This window comes from Manis pentadactyla, chromosome 14, assembly GCF_030020395.1.
Source record: "Manis pentadactyla isolate mManPen7 chromosome 14, mManPen7.hap1, whole genome shotgun sequence".
NCBI lineage: Eukaryota > Metazoa > Chordata > Mammalia > Pholidota > Manidae > Manis > Manis pentadactyla.
The window spans coordinates 73281535-73295018 of NC_080032.1; the positions used below are offsets into that span (position 1 = coordinate 73281535).

General features: G+C 41.0%; 1 protein-coding gene across 1 annotated transcript in view; it reads right to left on the minus strand.

Annotated features, from left to right (window-relative positions):
- Positions 1 to 11626: 11626 nt before the first annotated feature.
- The window catches only part of SLC15A5 (solute carrier family 15 member 5), a 72288-nt gene continuing 70430 nt past the window's right edge, over positions 11627 to 13484 (minus strand). Inside the window, exon 9 of the mRNA XM_036906921.2 lies at positions 11627 to 11967. Within this exon, the coding sequence (XP_036762816.2) occupies positions 11820 to 11967 (148 nt within the window). The 3' untranslated portion in view covers positions 11627 to 11819. The remainder of the gene's footprint in view (positions 11968 to 13484) is intronic.

Sequence of the window (13484 nt, forward strand, 5' to 3'; positions counted from 1 at the left end):
AGAAGCTCAATGCCCTCAGCTTCATCTGTATCTTCCCACTTGTACCCATCCCAACATATAGGGCTGCACTGTTACCCAAACAAAGCACTCACTTGAATAGTAGATACCCTAGGAAGCTAAGAGTTCAACTTGCATTGTGATTCAGCCATTTACAAGATGGTTCTGAGTTTGGTTTTAGCAATTTCATTCCTACAGCTACAGAAGATAAGGGTCTCTCAGGGAGGGTACCTAGAAACTCTTAGTGAACTGGGAATTCAAACCCCTGAGCTCATCCTTTCCTTGCAATACTTTGCCTGGCAACATTAGGAACAATCAGTCATTATAGTCATCAGATTTTCAAAAAAATTAAAAATCGTCATATACAGACGTCATATACATTTCTTGATCCTCTAAAGTAGTTGATTTGGAGTATCCAATGCAGATGTTTGGCGTGAATCCATGGCCAGGTCATGCCACGGACTATCAGAGCTTTCCTTACTACTGGCAACAGAGTGATTATCTTTCAGCCAGCCAATTCCAGAAACTTGGAAACCAATTCAGGAAACTCATCATTAACATTTTGTTCCTCTAGACCCGCTCTCAGTAACAAAATCTGTATTTGGTTTCTCCAGAGAAACAGAACCACTAGGATATACATATGGAGATTTAACATGAAAAAGTGACTCACACAATTACAGAAGTTCTGGGACTGCAACGTGGAGACCCAGGAAAGCCAGTCGTGTAGTTCTCATTCAAGTCCAAAGGCCAGAGAACTGGGGAGCAATGGTGTAAATCTGTCTGAGCACAGGAGTTCAAAGCCCCCAGCTCAGTAGGTAGGAATGAAACTTCTCTTCCTCTTCTGTTTGTGTTATTCAGGACCACAGTGGATTGTATGATGTTCATCTACATCAGGGAAGACAATCTACTTCACTGAGTTCACTAACGTAAATGCCCATCTTATCTGGAAACATCCTCATAGACACACCTAGAAATAATGTTTACTTTGGCACCCCATGGCCCAGTCAAGTTGAACATCAAATTAAAAATCACAGTTTCTTTCCATGTCATATAGTGATTATCTGTATGAAGCTGTAACTCTATTTTGAATTAAATTATGAGTACCAAGGAAGAGGAGACTTTTTAATTGTGTATCTAGAGAAATTCCAAATTCCATGACATCAAGACCTATTATGATAAACTGACAGGTACTTTTTGTTCTGACAAATAAGATTTCTGCTTCTCCATCTCTTCTACCCCTGAAGTTGGAAAAATTTTATGGTCTAGTATCAAGGTGATTGGTATGAATAAACATTTTATGTGGAGTAAAATAAATAGGGAAGACTGAATATTTTTAGATTTTCTGAAATAATAGTGGGGAATATATCAATTAATATACATCTGTAAATGTTTTTTAAAATATAGAAGATATCTAATAAATGTTTGTTGATTGAAGAGGAGACAAAAATAGCAGTTCACTAATTTGTGCTAACCATCTCTGTGTCTGAGGGTCTTTGCAAAATGCATTGTATATGTTGGTATACAAAGTACTGTGAAAACTCTGTTCTTACACTATTTTGCAGATGTAGAAACTAAGGCTCACGGGATTAAATAACACGTCAAAGGCTGCCCAGCTACTTACCCACTGGAGACTTAGTTCCAATTCCGTCCTGTGATTTCCGAGCCCTATGCATTTTCCACCCTACCGGCATTTCCAGTGTATACAAAGATCAGTGCTAAGAAGTGTTCTCCGAGTAAAGGATGGTGTGGCCACATGCATTTAGGAGACTCCAAATAGCAAAATCATTTCTTAGGAATTCCCAGTGTATATTAAAAAATCTTCTTAGAAGTCCTGAAGAAATCAAACTAAATTTCTTAGCTCCAGCATTTGACTATGGATGCTTTTCCTCTTCCCTAATAATTCTTTGGAGAATGCATACTCTACTGAGCTAGACTGAGAGTCAAAAGTCCTGGAAGTTTTAGCAGCTAAAGAGGTATTTATCTATGGGTAAGGTAAGGTGCATTCACCTCTCTGGGTCTAGATTTCTACATTCATAAAATAAAATTTTGGCTAGATGATCCTTAAGGTCCTGTTTAAGTGTAAATGATTGATGAATCCAACTCATATTTATGTAAACCAATCCCATTGGGCCTTATATAGATGACCAGGGTATTCAAAATCTCTGCTCAAATTCACACAAAACACCTCAACATGTTTGTATCCTTTCCACTGTCCTGTTCCTCCATCTGCCTTTATTCCTTTATCTAGTTAAATGGCATTAACAATCACTTAGTTGCTTAAGTTAAAAACCTGGTAATGATCCCTGACTCCTTTTCCTTTGTGATCACCACATCCATTCAGCAGAGCTTAGTAATTAAATGTGTGGGCTTCCATGTTACACTCCATGAATCCTAGCTCCAGTTGTGAGAAAATGGGTAAGGAGCTTGACTTTTCCGTGTCTCAGGTTCCTTATGGAAAATGTGAAGACCACAGTAATTCTAAGGGCATAGCATTACTGTGAAAATTACACGAGACAATAAATACAGAGTGGAAATGCAATAAATGTTTTCTTTCTTTATTCTGTCTCTGAGTTTCTTCTGTTCCACCCCTCTTCCATATCCCCCAGTACTGCCACCCCAACCTCAGGCTCATTTCCTCTTACCAGTCATCACCAACCTGGGCTAACTCTTTAGTCCCTACCAGTTTATTCTCTACATTTTGACTCTGTTCTTTTTGAAACACAAATATCTCCTACTATCCTGCCCTTGAGTCTTGTGCTCTGGTCAAAAGTCCGAAAGACTTGAAGTTTTCCGAGTAAGTGGTGCTATTTCACATGTGGGTGTTTTGCTCATGCAGCCTCCTAATGTTCCCTAAAGTGCTCCTGCCACTGCCCTTTGCCTAACAGGTAGTCTGTTCATCTCTGAACTTAAAATGTCCATAACAGTATTTCTGTTTCCAGATGCATTTTGAGAATCTCGCTGCTTCTCAGGAAGAGATGGAACCTATTTGTCTCTTGAAGTCTAGACAGGACTTTCTGACAGCCTCAACAAATAGGATCAGTGGAAGTGAGCCCGGCTAGCCACTGAGGCTAGATCACAAGAGCAATTGGGTTTCTGCCTAGCTTCCTTTTCTTTTGGGGATACTTGCTCTTGGATACCAGCCACCAACCTCCAAACGACCCCAAAATAACCCATGTAGAGAGGCAACATGAGGAAGCCCACTTGGAGAGGAACAGAGACCTCTAGCTGATGGCTGGCATCAACTGCTGGCTGGATATCTCTTCCTCTATGTACATGTGTGTGTATGTGTCTGTATATGTTTATATATGTATATTTGTAAATGTTATGTATAAGTATGTTGTATGTGTGTATAGGTACATATATATGTTTGTGTGTGTGTGTATATATATATATATATATGTATGTATATGCATATACATATGTGAAGATAATGTAGCTCCACAAAAATCCCTGCTCATGGGCCACACATTCTCTATAACCTTGTAGCATGTGTAGGAAATAAGAATACTGTAGTAAAAGAGATATCCTCAATGAGACAGGAAGAGAGGAAAGTATCCTTGTAGACAGACTTACTCATTAATGTGAAAAAAGTCATTTACAATTTAGCATGAATTAGAGAGAGGCTGGAAGTCTGAAGCCTTTGGATTTCTTCCACCTGCTCCTCTAGCCAATGAACTTCATGGACAGTTATGCAGTCAAGCTTCTTTGTGATTGAAGCCTTCTCTTGTCTGCTGCATATGGTGATCTGGGCTGGCCGTCTGGGATGTGACTTCCGCTTCAAGAGTAATGATAAAGTTTCTAGCACTCACTGTCGTTGTGGGAAGCAGACTGTTGTGGAAGTGCTATTATTAATGAGAATTACTGCTGGACAGCTTGAACTAGAGGATAATTTATTCTCCGTGAACTTCTAATTGCAGTAAAACGGTTCATTCACTGCCACACTTGTCCATCTTGTTCCTTCCTGTCTTTTAGGCATGGTTGACTGCAATGAAATAAGGCAGAGCAGTACAAGCTGTACAGGAAACAAAAGCCTGCATTCTGGAGACACCGTGGAAACTGGTCAGAAAGGTCTAACTCATGTATCGAGGGAGAGGGGCTTGAGAAAACGGTAAGAAGCATTCTGGCATTCTGGCATGCTTAAGGGGTCATAAGCAACTCATACAAATCAAGGCTCCTACTATGTGCAGTGCATAAAGCCAAATCGGAAATTAGTGTTTCCAGATGGCCTCTCGCAGCTCTCACATTTGAGGCACATGCTGCCTCTCTGGCAATTCTGAGAGAACGCTCGTCTCTTATTTTAATGTGTGGCATATCCTCTCCACTCTTTCTCTCATTTTGCTTCAAGAGATTGCTTTTGGAAAATGAAAACTGTCCATGATGTTGACAACTACGCTTTCTTGGTAGTATCTTTGATGTGATGGTGTCTTCCCTGATTTTGGCCAAATTTCTGCCTCCCATGGATTCTGTTTTTCTCCTCCTTTTACCCCTCGTAGAACTGTTGCCTTGCTCTTTGCATAAATGTCGTTAAATGTGCACCTGACTTGCTTCCACCATGATGTAAGACGCTTGTTGTAGGCTACTGACTCATTACTGTATTTATGCGTGATTTGGTCACTTGTGGTTCAGTAGGCTTAAGAAACCTGATTCCCAGCCAGTCAATGGATTCCAGCCTGTCTAAGATGGATGATAGATGAGTGTTTGGGTGCTATTATTAGTTAATAGTTAGTAAGGTCTCAGAGTAGACTAGTGACAGTGTGTCACCTGGGGATATGATCTTGGCTATCAAATAGCATCCATTTGTACTACTGTAGACAACCTTAGTGGGACACACAGCCAGAGAGAGAGAGAGGAGAGAAAGAGACAGAAAGAGAAAAAGACAGAGACAGAGAGAGAGGCAGAAAGAGGAAGAAAATGAATCTTACTATTACCATTTTTTATTATCTTTGACAATTTTTTACTCACTGGGAAGCAGGCCTGGAGGAAATCCATGGAATGTCTGTGTAGATGCTAAGGAAGTCCTCGGGTTGTCCTCTGGTTCCCATCCTGATCTAATGACTGTTTTCCTTGAGGAACACATGGCTTACATTGTGATTTAAGGAACATTGGAAAGTACCCACACAATAGTTCTTAGATATTCCCACTCATTGCCACAGAGGTAAAATTATGCCCTTAGATCATGCCTTTGGGTTTAAGCAGAAGACAGTGATTATTCACAAAAAGAGAGGGAAGGAGAGGGTACAACCTGGAATGTTAAGAATCACTGTTGTTACAGTCCAGTAATTGCTGATGGAAGAGGTCATATTCTTGGTGTTGGGACAGAAAAAGACTGAAATCCATTGGGCTAAGTCACTGTCTTCCTTGGGATTCTACTGGGAATATATAAAAATGTACTGTAGACAACAGCTTTACAGAGAGGCAGTTGTGTAGAGAGAGGCTAGTCCCTGGATTCTGTAGCCTGACTCTCTGGGTTCAAATTTTTACTCTGTCTGTAGTACTTGTACAACCTTTGGAAAGCTATTAACTCCTCTATAGTACATGTTTCTTATCTAAGAAATAGGGTTAGGTGTTGTACTTAGCTCATAGGGTTATGCTGATGATTAAATGAGCTAATATACAAAAAACACTTAGAAAAGTGTCTTGTACTTACCTAGTACCACAGGAATGTTCACAATTATTAATAATACTTTGGGGGGGTGTCTTGCCAATGGGTTTCAGCCCAAGACAAGTTCACTATGGTTTCAGTGAGATTGAAAAAATGACAGTGGGATGTTCTTGGGGTGAAAGAGTTTATACCCAACTTTATTCCCAAGCTGGCAGGTCAATCACAAGAATCCCATCCACTCAGAGCAAGTCTGTATGCAGCAAGTCAATCTCTGCTTCTGGGCCTCTCTGCACCTCTCAGCCATCTCAGTCTCTGTTCTTGGTGCTGCCACCACCCAATCTCTGCTCTCCTGCAGCCTTGCAGTGCTGCAGCCATGCGGCTGTGTCACCCAGAGCAGAGCTCTTTGTATAGAGTCAGTGACAACGTATTGCCCACATGTGTGTAGTGAGCAAGCCGACCAGGGCCGGGTGAGAATCCTGGTCATAGTAACCTTCACTTTCTCCATACTGCACCCTTCCAGGATTCTCGCCTCTCGATCTATGCACCCTCAATCTTCTGCAATGGTCCCTGTGTGAGAAAGCTGGACCATTGTAACCAAATTCTATAATAACAAAAGGAACAACAATATACAAATAACAGAAATTATAATAACCCTCAAGCTTGAGGAGATCTATTGTCACCAAGTGGTCATCGCAGCTGTATTCAAACTAGTTCTACTCAAATGAGTTGACCGAGAGGACCATGGGTGGGCCTCACAACACCCACCTTCTCCAGCCTCTCCAGCAGAAACTCTCGCAGAAACACAGGCCGATCCTGTTGCTTTGTCTCTGGCTTCTGCTTCTTCGTCCTCAGCGGCTGGAACTGCTGCTCCAGTTTCAATTGTTGCCACAGCTCCAGTAATTTTCTGCCTGACTTTCCATCCAATTCCATTCTGTCTGCTTCTGCTTTTTTCAAATCAACCCACATCTGGGTCCTTGTGATCTTCATGGGGCCCTTTAAATTCTTCCTTCAAGTAGCAGACTGTATTTCCTTTTGTGCTTTCATTGCTTGAGCCTGAGGATAGGAGCAGAGCATAGAGTGCTCCCCGACCTGGGGAGGGGGCCACACATTTCCTGGAGGAACCCGTGGTTGCCAGGCCTTTATTTTCCTTTATTGCCAGGCCTTTATTTTCCTTTGGGCTCTCCACCAGCTTTCAAGCAGGTGGGGTTTGACCAAGGAGGGGCTGATGCCTCAGGCACTGGCAGGGCCTCCACCCCCATCTGTTCATCTAACCTCAGCTCCTCCATTTGTGGGACTGGTGGCCCCACTACGTCCTTCACCTGCCCCATGACACCTCACAGCCTGCATTCTCATGCTGCTGCTTCTCATGCTGTCATTACATCTCTTACCAATTCCACAGCACTTTGTAGCGATAACATTTCAGTCATCAACACATTTTTTTACCTCCTCTATGGCACCTCGCAGCTCATGTTCTCGTGTGGCCTCTTCTGGTGCTTCCTGCAGGAGGATGTCTTTCCCTTATGGCCTTTCTCAACACCAAGAAAAAATACCCACAATTCCCACAGGCTCATGGGCACTCTGTTTCTTTAAGGAATTCTCTGTTTTGCTGAGGGCCAACTTTACTGCCTCAGGTGTTTCCTCCCAGTCTTGGTGTGGGACCCAATCCTCTAGGAGGCAAGTCATCTCAGACCACATGTCCACTGAGGGGACAGTAGAATGTCTTCCCATCCATAAGTGCAGCCTATTGAAGCACTCCTCCATGAGGACAGCCTATTCTGTTCTTCTGTATACAATGAATCCTGCCAACTATGCCAATTGTCTTGCCAATGGGTTTCAGCCCCAGACAAGTTCACTGTGGACTGAGAAAATGGCAATGGAAACATTCTTGGGGTGAAAGGATTTATACCAAACTTTATTCCCACAGTGGCAGGTCAGTCACTAGAATCCCGTCCACTCAGAACAAGTCTGTGTGCAGTAAGCTGGTCTCTGCCTCTAGGTGCCTCTGCCCCCTGCACCCATCTCAGTCTCTGTCCTTGGTGCCGCCACCACTCCAGGCTCTGCTCTCCTGCATCCCTGCCACTGTTCTGCCATTGCACTGTGTTGCCCAGAGCTGAACTCTTTATATAGAGTTAATAACAACATATTGGCCACACATGTGTAGTGAGCAAGCCAACCAGGGCCAGGTGAGAATCCTGGCCACAGGAACTCTCATTTTATCTGCAGGGGTAAATTTGTTTCTCTCAAATTGTTCTTTTCAAAGGCAGTTTGGAATTGACTGCAGCCCATCCAGAAGGTTTTGATGAAAGGAGAAGGAAAGGCTGTTTCCAGCCTAGGACCCCTTCCCTCCCCCAGCCCAATGTGGTCAGTCTGGGTGGGTCTTTCCCTGCAGGAGCCTGAGTCCGTGTGTGGACAGCACATGGCTCCACAGAGAAAGCTGAGTGAGGGGGAAGACATGTTAGAAAGACACTTGCTTTGTTAAGTATTTTGTCAGGGTCTCTGCTCCTCACATGGTCTGTGCTCTCGTTCTTGTTCCCTTTTGGATGATGGGGAAAGTGTTTCGCCTAAGTGCTTTTGGGGATGATTCAGTGTTGGTGACATCGTGAGTACTGTTTGCAGAAGGAGCTGGCACTCTAGAGATGGGAAGACTGAGGTTCTGGTCCTCGCTGTAACATCTACTATCTCTGTGACTTCTGACAAATCTCTTAGTGTCTCATAGCTGCAATTTCTCATTTACAAAATGGGCATGCCAAAATGTGCCTACCTCCCAGAGGGGTGGCACTAATCAAATGTGATGATATGCATGACAGAAACTTGTACACTTAAAGGGTGACAAGGATATGAGTTGTTATTATTAGTGCTTCCTTTAATTGCCCTGTTCTCTACAAGCAGACCTCAATTTTAGCAGCACCTGTGTGCTGTCATCACCTGGCTGTTGATTTTACTTGCGGGCGTTACTCATAAGCCTGTGACTGGTAATTGTACATCGGCTTCTCTTGTGGTGGAGATGACATATGCCCAGTGCCAGACTGGTTTCAGGGTTCTGGTAATGCTGAAACTCCGGACTCATAAAAACAGGGAATCCTAATGGTGTTCAGAAGTGATGTTTCTCCCTATATCAATTTGTAAATCACAATAATTATAGGAAGATTTTTGGAGTGATGAGCTGTTTTTTGGTGAGACAGTTCCTCTGATAGTTGATAAAACACTTCTAGAAACCAAGAGAATTAGAGGTTGGCCGTGTGGAATGAATGCTATAAATTAAGATTACCTGAAGGGGATATGAAAGATAAGGGATTAAGCTGAGTAAGGAGATAACAAGGGAAAATATCCAAGGAGCCTGGAAAAGTTAACCGACTTCCAGGAGCAGATTTCTGAGTGCTGTTAGAAAAATCCCTCTGATGGAAGCAAAATTCCACTAGTAAATTCATATAAAGAATATGGTTTTCCTACTTTTGTATATAGGCTCAATGTAATGATGTTTGACTGGACTGGACTGAAATATTACAAGAAAAGAAGAGGAAAGACATGTCGTGGTCAGTTGTGGACAGATTCAGATGGGCTCAAACCTACTCTGTGGGTCACAGAAAACATTTTCAAAACATCTTGCCTTTCAGGTCTTGATCATAGACAGAAATAGAAAGAGTGGTGCTTCTTAGAGAAAACTTCATTTTCCCAATCTTTCACAACTGAGATATGGAGAAAATGAGTGGCTGGGTCCAGACCCTTGGCACCAAGTGACTGGGAGTAAATGCAACACTGCAGGGACCCAGAACTTTGCCTGCCACTGAGCATATTACCGGAGAAATACAGAACAGACCCAGCAGGCTTCTGCAAACAACACATCCCTTTAAGTTAATTGGTGTTATATAGAAGCTGAAATGCTCCGCTTATTTACAAAGCTACAGATTTATGTAAAGCAAAACCAATTACACTTAATGCCTAAACTATTCCAGGTGCTCAATGATAATGTTGCTAGGCAGTAGAGATGAAACTGCTGTGTGAATGCGTCCTGTTCCGAATGGAAGCGTGTGTAGTTACTGCAATTTAGCTAATCACGAGTGTCAACCCCAGTGTGAGAATTCTGAGCTCTTTAGGTGTTTGCTTTGGGTCAGCCTTATAATTCTGTGGATCTCTTTTCATCTCTAAGAACAAGTGAAAGCATAATGAGCACTTTTTTCTATTATGATGTGGAAATTAAGGTGATGAAGGCAAATTTGGGAGGAAAAAAAACAACAAAATAAGGCGGCTTCTCTTTCTAATGGTGAGAGAGAGACTGTTAGAGTGAGGTATTTAAAGGCTTCTTGATCTTTGGGGTGTTCATTAAACCTAAACTGCAAACTTGGCATTTAACCTTTTGTGGCAAAGAAAGCTTCTAAGGCATATCAGAGGTCAGCCTTGCTGTTTTGTCTAAGAATACTAAAAAATGAAGGACTCAAAAAAGTCACAGGGCAAAAATTTATGTCTGTAAGATCTAGTTTTTTACTTATCCTCAGAACAAACACAAAAACAATTGAAAATCTGTATCTCTTCATTCCTTTCACCTATTCCTCCCAGTCATGGGGATGAAAGTACAGCATTGGGAACATAGTCAATAATATTTAATATCTTCCTATGGTGACAGATGGTATCTACACTTATCATGGTGAGCATTTAGTAATGTATATAATTGTTGAATCACTATGTTGTACACCTGAAACCAATATAATATTGTATATCAACTCTACTTCAATAAAAAAAAGGAAGGGGGGAAAGAAATCCAAGCAAACAAAAAATAGTTTGAGGAAGAGAAACACCTGGTGCTTGACAGCTGCTCTTTTGCAATTAAAAATGCATATCATATCTAATCAAGATGAATAAATCTTTTATTGTACTGATATAAAATATTTTACGTATACACAAGGGAGGTGCTTAATTGCAGAATCATTTGCAGTCAGCTGGTAAACCCATCTATCTTATCCAACATGAACTGTCCTGGAAAGCAGTGGTACTCAAACTTCAGGAAGTATTTCTTGCCTGAGGGTTTTGGCCCCAGGCAAGTTCACTATGGATTCAGTGAGACTGAGAAATGACAACAGAATGTTATTGGGATAAAAAGGTTTATGCCCAGCTTTATTCTCTTGGCGGTAGGTCAAGCACTAGAATCACGTCTCCAGCCAGCAGTCTGCAGGTCCATAATCTGCCTCTGTCTCTGCCCAGAGCAGTAGGCCAATTACAATATCAAGTAGTTTAGGGTCAGGTGAGGATCCTGGCCATAGGAGCTTCTATTTTCCCCACAGAGCATAAGAATGATTTGTATGGGTTTATAAAAACCACTGATTGCTGGAAAAGTATTTGGGGTAAGGCTGGCTCTGGTAGGGGCCAGAAGGATTCTTTAGAAGCCAGTAGTCCTCAACCAGATTTTGACAAACACTGCTACAAAGGTAAGGGATGTTTTTGACACTGGTTTATTTGTTTTTCATTAAATGAGTTTCCATATTTCTGAATTGGTAATACTGGAGACCAAAAGATGTCATTTGGGTTAGGGAATCCCTGTAAGCATCTCTACTTGATCACTTATCCTCCTCTCAACACTCATTTGACCTTTCTTAATTTTCTTTCTTTCCTTTAATCTCAGTAATTCCACTATTTACATTTTTTATAACTTCTTCAGTATATGAATATTCTTTCTTTGTTTGGAACCTCTATTTTAGTTAATGTTGCTTTTCAATTGAGAGAAAACTTCCTTAATCAATTCATATCTTGATAGTGTAATATCAAGGTCAAATGTAGTAAAATCATATAGGAACTTATAATTTACTCAAACAGGAGACAGCTTATGATCACAAGGCCTAGCATGTAATAAGTGGTCAATAAATGTATGGAAAGGAAGAGTATTAACATATTATTATTTTGATTCTAATGGCACACTGACACTAAAATATATCTTTTATGTTACTTTTAATGGCTGAAACATTGTACGAAGTGTAAAATGTGATGTCTAGGAAATTGTCATTCTGTGTCAGAGTAATCATAGACCCTGCAATTAATTCTAATGCATAATATTAGATGCAAAAGCATAATAGTTTAGGAGTCATAATTAGTCTTTGTAAATAAAATATACAGATAATATTCATAAAGGCATTCTCATACATATTAGCTCTTAAACTAAAATGCATAAAGTGTTCAGCTGAAGAAAACAATGAGTACTTTGCTCATAAGACAGGTAGAGTCAAATATAGTTTCATAGGGCTGTCTCCCAAAGATCAATACTTGAAGAAAATTCCTGTGTACTGCCATAAAATTTCAGAGACTTTTCATGGAGGAGAAGTGTTTCTTCAAGATTACTTCCACTGATGTTCTGGGCATTAAAATGATTTAGATTACAATATCTAAAAAAAAAAGAATGAAAGCTTTTTTTTAGGACCAGATGTAGATGACTTGATAAATCATTTGCTTTCCTCCTGTGCTTGTCTACCTTTTATTATGGACCCATAGATACTGACACAACATGTGATGATTATTTAGAGCACTGCTCACCAGAACAGTCTTTATAAAATGACAAAAGGAGTTTTGGTACTGATTAAGGGGTCTCATCAGGACCTTTAGATGGTGATCTTTTACAACCTGCAGTGAGTGATGGTGCGAGAGACTGGCAAGTCTGAAACCCCGTCAACCTCATAGATTTCATGGAGGCCAGGAAAGGTCTGTCAGGCACACTGGGGGTTTGTAAATTTGTAGTCGAGGCTGTGTGGAAACAGTGTTGTCAAAGAAGAAGATCATGAATATATTTTTAGAATGTATACCTTCTACCCCTGTCCCAAGAAAAACCTGTTTTCTGGGGTGTCTTCTAAGTGCCAAGCATTTTACAAGGGTGCTGTCCTCACCCTAACTTACTGAATTCTCACTACAGTCCTGGAAGGATGGATTCATGCCCCTGACAGATAGGGAAACTGAGGTTCTAAAAGGTTAAATAACTTGCTGAGTGTTCATAGGAATAGGAGCTGGCAGAGCTTGGGTTTGGAATCAGAACTCTCTTATTCTGAATCTTGGTTTTCTCTATGGCCTGCTGTCCCTGAAGACCAATTGTTTTCTTAAACACTTTGGAGTGAGCTCCAGGCGGATGGAAATTTCAGACTGCTTTATTCACTGCTGTATTCCAAGTGCCCTGACCAGTGCCTGGTACATAGTAGATGTTTAATAAATATTTATTGAATGAACAAATGAACATGGGCTATAAGTTCTGTTTTATCAAATACACACAATTCTCTGGGTCAAATATCTAATTTTGATTTGTGAAGGTTTCCAAAATTAATTTTACCTTCTTCTCCCTCCCAATATATTGCTAAAAAATAACTAAGAGAAGAATATGCTTGTATAACTGGTATTTTGTCTCTGATTTATGTCACCTTCAAAAAATATTATAGGTCATGCACAAAAGATTACTGATATAATTGACAAAATGCATTTGGTGGTATCGGCTGTATATCCACTGTTGTGTGTTACAACACTGGGGGGATGGTGGTCTTGTTATAAAAACAAACACTCTCTTCCTCCCTCCCTCCCAGGAACATCTGTAATACCTTTTTATTTTAGCAACCAATGGGCAATACATATTTATATTCAGCATTATAGACATGTTTATAGAATCCTTTTCAGCAAGGCAGGGACATTTCATCTGCCTACTTCCTTCGCCCCCAACCTGGGCAGCCTCAGGTATGACATGTCACCACTGTCCTACTTCAGACTTGATTGAAGAGGACTCTGACAGAGACCGAGGCCAGGGGCTTGGGTTTGTCTTGTTTTTTGGTATAAATGAAAGGTAAGTCTGCACTCACATGCACGAATAATTCTTAACTGTACTCAGGTAGTAGCCCAGTGACCCTGACAGGTTAGTTAGATTCTAGGA